This window comes from Cibotium barometz, chromosome 59 (assembly GCF_041138505.1).
Source record: "Cibotium barometz isolate CiBa-2024 chromosome 59, ASM4113850v1, whole genome shotgun sequence".
In the NCBI taxonomy this organism is placed as follows: Eukaryota; Viridiplantae; Streptophyta; class Polypodiopsida; order Cyatheales; family Cibotiaceae; genus Cibotium; species Cibotium barometz.
Window position 1 is genome coordinate 1,869,357 of NC_141104.1, and position 6,833 is coordinate 1,876,189.

The 6,833-nt window shown below is 41.7% G+C and overlaps 1 protein-coding gene across 1 annotated transcript; it reads right to left on the reverse strand.

Annotated features, from left to right (window-relative positions):
• Nucleotides 1–1,943: 1,943 nt before the first annotated feature.
• Nucleotides 1,944–4,169, reverse strand: LOC147605367 (pentatricopeptide repeat-containing protein At1g15510, chloroplastic-like). The gene is made up of 3 exons (XM_086793306.1): nt 3,431–4,169; nt 2,693–3,319; nt 1,944–2,476 (listed from the first exon to the last, which is right to left on the reverse strand). The coding sequence occupies exons 1-3, from the start codon at nt 4,167–4,169 to the stop codon at nt 1,944–1,946; spliced, it is 1,899 nt and encodes a 632-aa protein (XP_086649432.1).
• Nucleotides 4,170–6,833: the final 2,664 nt, after the last annotated feature.

Here is a 6,833-nt window from a genome sequence, read left to right on the forward strand (position 1 = left end):
TAGTTGTTCACACCCTTGAAAAGCAATTAAAAGACTTTGTAAAATCTCTTTGAAAAGATTTCTTCATACAGGTCTAGTGATCGGCCACAATCAAAACGAAAGCTGTAAAAAAAATTTCACCCATGGTATAAGGGTTCTCCACCCGAGCCCACCTAGAGGCTCAGACGTGATTTGTGATTCTCGATACACTTCGAAATGGTTGTGAGAGTAGCTGGCTCTCGCAAGTGGTCGTGTGCATGGATTGGTGCCTTTCCTTAACATTGCGGTCATTCAAAAGGATGGGGATGGATTCGCCCGAGCAAGTGGTGCTCAAACGAACGTGGTGTCTAGGTTGGCCAGATACGGCACACGAACGTTGACACATGTAAGCGGGTCTAGATGCATCTAGCCACATTTGTGATGACACTCTAATGTAGCATTGAGAGGGAGTGTTAAGAGAAGCATTGTGCATGGGACAATGCTACACTTGTATGGGTAATGGGTGAGTTGTAGAACACCTCAATTAAGAAGGGGTGTTGAGAGATGTAATCGCAATGTATGTGTGTGTGGAAATGCACATCAAATGTGTATGATCTGTGTGGTGTGAGTTGTGGCCACTCATGTGGAGTGTGAAGTGCCACATGTAAAGTTGGGACATTGCAATAGAGCTATTGTTGAGTGTGCAATCTCTCTCTAGTCATGGAGTTTCTTGTGTGGTTTAATCTACCTTAATCTTTATGCTTAATATATTTTTATCTACCATGATCAATCCTATATTAGGATTGTCAACAAAACGCATAGCACATAAGCACCCTAAGGCAACCAACCAAAAAACGCAACAAACAGGCCCGCCAGAGAGCTGCAACATGGTATATACAAAGAGAAAACCCAACCCTAAAGGTGCCCCGAATCAGCCACAAAACAGAGGTTCCATTCAGCCCAAAACAATCCCTAGGGTGTCTATATTCACTATTTAGTGGACAGCCAGTAAGTCAATCTTGTACTTCATTTACATCTTGCAAGACATAAGCAAATACACCTGGCAACAAGTGGGGGCCCTTAAGAGTGGTTGGGACCCAATTGGGTGTGTTGTGTGCTCTCTCTCTCTCTCTCTCTCTCCTTTCTCATTTCTGCAAATTTCAACAAGCACTGAGAGCAATCTCTTCTCTATTCCATTGAAAGACTACTTCCACATAGGTCGCATATCACACTTTGGTACTACTGTCCCCGTTGTCATCATTGTCGTCAAGAAGCTTTGTTCTTTTCACAATGTTTTGCAAGGAAACTTCCCCAATCACCACACCTTGGTACAGGTCATAGAATACAATGATGAACCAGCCCCACATCATTGTAAGAGAATGCTTTACTCTCAGCATGTGCATGTGAAACCACGGCAACAAAGAAAAGTTATGTATGCATCACGTCTCATGACTCCACGTGAACTTAACTGAGTTAAATTTTGTAGCAGTGTTGCTTATGCACTGGCCTGCATAAAAGTCCTTGTGCAGAACTATAGCTCATCTCTCACATCAAAATTTCAAAGGAATGCATATTATTGCCAAAATCCCCATGACCGCTTTTTTCCTGTAAAAAACATGTAAGCGATTTGCATTTCTGACAGCAATTCTTCCGTACTCTATCTTTGATATACATGCCACAATCGAATGGCAGTCATCACAAACCGAGACTTTCGACAGTATGTATATCTTTCCCCTTGAGTGTGTTAATTAAGGCACACATGATAACGAACTTCTCACTGTGGCAGCCTAACACATCTTCCTTTGCATCATCAAAAATGTCCTGTGACACCCGACACAACCCTGGGGCAAACAAATTCCTTCGACATCTGACGTGAAACATCCTCTTGAGAGTTTTCCCTTTCGAGATCTTCTATCACCAGCTGAAAAGGAATGCACGGCTACGTAGGCGTCTGTCCACTGTGTCCCAACTTCTTTCAAGCTTGATTATCTACATAGATCAACCTCTTTTGCTTCCTCTTGCATGGCCGCATCTGCATAGATGTTAGACATACATACATAAGCTGCCACAACCTTTTCATCCAGCCACACTGCATGTTCAAAGGCATGTCTTCCAAGCTCCACATTGCCCCACTTTCGACAAGCCCCCAACACAGTATGCCACGTCACAATATCAGGATGCAATGGCATCTCCCTGATCATCGCTAGCGCTTTGTCTATATGGCCTGCGCGGCCAAGGAGATCAACCATGCAAGTGTAATGCTCAAGAGTTGGGATGAAACCATAGACATTCCTAATGGCCTCAAAATACATCTGACACTTATGCACTAGACCTGCATGACTGCATGCATTAAGAACACTGCCAAATGTGACTAGATTTGGCATTATACCTTCTCCTATCATTCTCTCAAAGATATGGAAAACGCTTTCACTCTCTCCAAGCTGGGCATATCCTGCCAGTAGTGCAGTCCACGAGACCACATCTCGAATTGGAAGTCTGTCAAACACTTCTTGTGCTTCTACAAGCAAGCCACATTTAGCGTACATATCAACCAAGGTGTTACGCACAAGAAGCTCTCTTTCCAATCCTTTTCTAGCAATCTCAGCATGTATTTCTCGGCCCTTGTCTGTGGCTCCTACACTGCCACAAGCTTTCAAGCTGCAATCCAGTGTGAAAGCATCCATAGAGATGCCATTGTGCTGCATCTGTTCAAAACAATAGAGTGCCTCCTCACCATGCCCGTGTTCCACATATCCTGCAATTAGCGCATTCCACGAGACTACGTCTCGAATTGGAAACATGTTAAACACTTTCTGTGCTGTTGCAAGAAAGCCAAATTTAGCATACATATTAACCAAGGTGTTACCAACAAGGAGATCTCTGTCCAAGCCTTTTTTGACAATATCGGCATGTATTTCTCTGCCCTGATCTGTGGCACGTACACTGCTACAAGCTTTCAAGATGCAGACAGATGTAACAGCATTCAAAGTGATGCCCTCGTATAGCATCTGTTCAAAACAGTAGAGTGCCTCCTCATTTCGCCCATGTTTGGAAAATCCTGCCAATAGAGCACTCCACGAGACCATGTCTCGAACTGGAAGCTTGTCGAACACCTCTTGTGCTGATGCAAGCAAGCCACATTTGGCATACATATCAACCAAGGTGTTGCCAATGAAGGGGCCCCTTTCAAGACCTTTTCTGGCAATCTCAGCATGTATTTCTTGGCCCTTGACTGTGGCTCCTACGCTGCCACAAGCTTTCAAGCTACAAACTAGTGTGACAGCATCCCGAGAAATGCCCTCACATTGCATCTGCTCATAACAGTCCAATGCCTCCTCACCACACCCGTTTTCCACATATCCTGCAATTAAAGCATTCCACGAGACGACATTTCTAGCTGGAAGCTTGTCAAACACTTCTTGTGCTGTTGCAAGGGAGCCACATTTAGCATACATATCGACCAAGGAGTTGCCAACAAGGAGCTCCCTTTCCAACCCTTTTCTAGCAATCTCCACATGTATTTCGCGGCCCTTGTCTGTCGCTCCTAAACTGCTACTAGCTTTCAAGCTGCAAACAAGAGTGAAAGCATCCGGAGAGATGCCCTCATATTGCATTTGGTCAATGCAATTGAGTGCTTCCTCACTATGCCCATGTTCGGCATATCCTACAATTAACGTAGTCCACGAAACAACATCTCGAACCGGGAGCTTGTCAAAAACTTCCTGTGCTTTTGCAAGGCAGCCAAATCTGGCATACATGTCAACCAAAGTGCTGCCAATGAAAACATCTACTTCCAGCAACCCCTTTCTAGCAATCTCATCATGTAATGCACGGCCTCTTTCCAGGTCTTTCAGATCGGTGCAAGCCTTGAGTAAGGCCACAAAGGCATGGCCACTAGGATGCAGAGAATCATTCTCCTTCATTTTCTGGTACAGAGTGAAAGCATGCTGGGACTCCCCATACTTAACATAACCTGTGATAAGCCAATTCCAGGAACGTTCATTCCTATACACCAGCCTGTCAAAAACCTGCTGGGCATGGCACATGCTTCCGACTTCCACCAGCAGAGCTACAAGGTGGTTCCCGAGTGATACATGGGCTTCCAGCCCAGTCTGGCGCATGTAGGCATGCAAGCGGAGCGCCTGCGCTAGGTTTCTCTCTTTTCTGCACTTGTACGCAAAGTCCTCAACCAAAGGTTGCAAGAGCGGCATGCTTGCTTTCCAACGAAGCGAGTGCCGCCTCTACGCTTGGCGTCTCCCGCCCCTGCGGCGGCGGTTGGTGCCTCGGGCCAAGAAGCCATCTCCGCCCGCCCGAGCGGGCGTCTGTGATATCACAGCCCCAACACGCTCAAAATGCGTGAACACACCTCAGGAGGCGTGTGAACAACCTCCAAGAAAACCCAAGGTGTGCTCACAAATCACCCACAAGTGTACCCACGTGTGAAAAACACAAGAATGTGTGAACGTATGCCTCGACCAACTCAAACACTCAAACTACCCATCACATGAGATGCCTGGGATGTGAGGTGCATACACGAAAGTGCCCGAAATGTGAATAACACGTGTGAGCAATGTATGTGAAGACCCCTATGTTCACACAATGTAGCCCGAAATGTGAATAACACGTGTGAGCAATGTATGTGAACACCCCTATGTTCACACAATGTAGCCTAATCAGACACTAGAATCGACCAATAAATATAAGACCTTCCAATCTTCTATCCATTTTTTCTAATCTCTACACATTTCAATGTGTAAATTCCAAAATTATTTATGTAAAAAACCCAAATATGCACATACGTGCATTATCTAGCACATTGATTTATGCATTAATTCTAGGTATGCTACCTTAGTTAGTTCTAGATATTCTCAATCTATTTAATTTGTCAAGCTTGGTCGTTTTCCCTTGATAGTTTTCTGTGTCTAAAAATTTTACAAGAAGGGGGTTAATTTAATTGAATACAATTTTACATGAATATGCTCTAAGGCCTGCAATTTATCTTATCCTAAGGTTGTGTGCATAAAAGTTGTATAGAGCATAAATTAATGATTTAGGCAAAGGTATTTACAAAAGCTAATGTTTAATGATTTAGGCAAGGGTATTTATAAAAGCTAAGGTTTAATTTCTAAATGTGTGTCATGTAATCACAAAATAGCTCTATAGTCAAAAAGGGACATAATTCCTATTAAATATTATTTTTTGCTTACTGAAATTTTACAGAGAGCTTAAATTAATTAAAAAATAGTAAATTTAAAAACAATTGGAATTCAAAATTTAAAAAGAATAATTGTACTTTAAATATTTAAAAATTTGAATAGCATAGGTTACTTACTTTAAGCTAGGCTTTGATTTTTTTAATGGAGATGAAGATATATAAGGTAGAGCTCCTCAATCCCCTCAATCATCCACAAGTTTTTCTTCCTTGTAGTTAGGGCCAAATAGCATAATAAAGGTTGTATTACATGCATCACAACTAGACTAGCTAATTACCTATGCGTTGAAGGCTTCAAATACTATTGTAAGAGAAGTAAATGATATAAAATTGATGGCTTCTAGCTTCATTATCCAGGCTTGGAAAGTTGAAGGGAAAGGGTCCCTTTTATAGCCAGGAAGCCCCCCTAATGCATACACAATGTAAACTACCAAATCTCAATGCAACCCAACTAAATGATGGTCTTAACTAGTTAAATGGTGAGCTAGGGGCACAGTTGAGTTCTTCTCTAGTTATTTGTGGGTTAGAACTCGATTTTTAGTGGCTAGACTAAGGCTTAATCTCATGCATGTAATAACTCCAATTTGAACTAATATAAGAGCGAGCACGACACTAGTTTTCCCAAAACCATTTCCACTTTCCACCAACCCAAAAACCATGGGAGGTTTACCACTCATCATGACACTAGTTTTCCCAAAACCATTTCCACTTTCCACCAACCCAAGAACCATGGGAGGTTTACCACTCATCCTCATGACACTAGTTTTCCCAAAACCATTTCCACTTTCCACCAACCCAAAAACCATGGGAGGTGTACCACTTACCATTTAGCATAAACCATGGCTTTACAACCTTATTCCAAAGACCATTGCTCATTTAACTTGATTAAACGCCAAGGGTTTTAGGCATTAGTAAATTAAACTTTTATCAAGTGAACCTTGATCAATTTATTTCTAATATTTTTCTATGGCTAAACACACTCAAAATTATTTTTTCCATTTACTTAATTGATTGATTTATTTCAATTGACTTTGATATTTTAGCCTTTAACAAGTGCGAAAAAAAAATCTAGACATTTGCACCTAGGGATCACAAGTTAAACTCAACATTTTTTACATATGAGACCTCTGAATTTGTTTTAGAAAAAAGATATTATAAATAAAATTTTATTTATTAGGATTTTTATCTAAAAGCAATAAATTCTCCTTTTATCTCTTCGCAAAACTTAGAAATTTTAAGGGGCAGGGGGGATCTTACAAAAAGTGACAACTAACTGCTTTCCCCATAAGGTAAGATATGAACTAAGCATGTATATATCCAAGATTAGAGTTGTTTAATTATAATTATCCTCTCCTAAGCAAGAAAACATGAATTTCATCCTAGAGGGGGGTGCTTTTTATAGGCCAATCAGTCCATGTGCATTTTCAACTAGCTTTCTACCAAGTGGCCAGTTAGCCTCCATCCCATTGTGGGCTTAACTAGTTAATTTGTAGGCTCAACTAGATAGTGGTGGGCTAGATCCTCAGGCTAAGTTTGGGTGGTTCTCAACCACTTAAAATGATGGCTACATTAATTCAGTTGTGGGCCATTGTGTGCGTAACAATTACATGAGCCTCCATAGACTAAAGTGAACTAATAGAGATATACACAATATCTCATGTTT

Coding starts and splice junctions, on each gene's coding strand:
- LOC147605367 (XM_086793306.1), bottom strand. CDS start 4,169: ATGCCGCTCTTGCAACCTTTGGTTGAGGACTTTGCGTACAAGTGCAGA. Junction 3,320..3,430: donor GGAAAGGGAGCTCCTTGTTG/GCAACTCCTTGG, acceptor CTTTAATTGCAG/GATATGTGGAAAACGGGTGT. Junction 2,477..2,692: donor ATATGTGGAACACGGGCATG/GTGAGGAGGCAC, acceptor GCTTGCTTGTAG/AAGCACAAGAAGTGTTTGAC.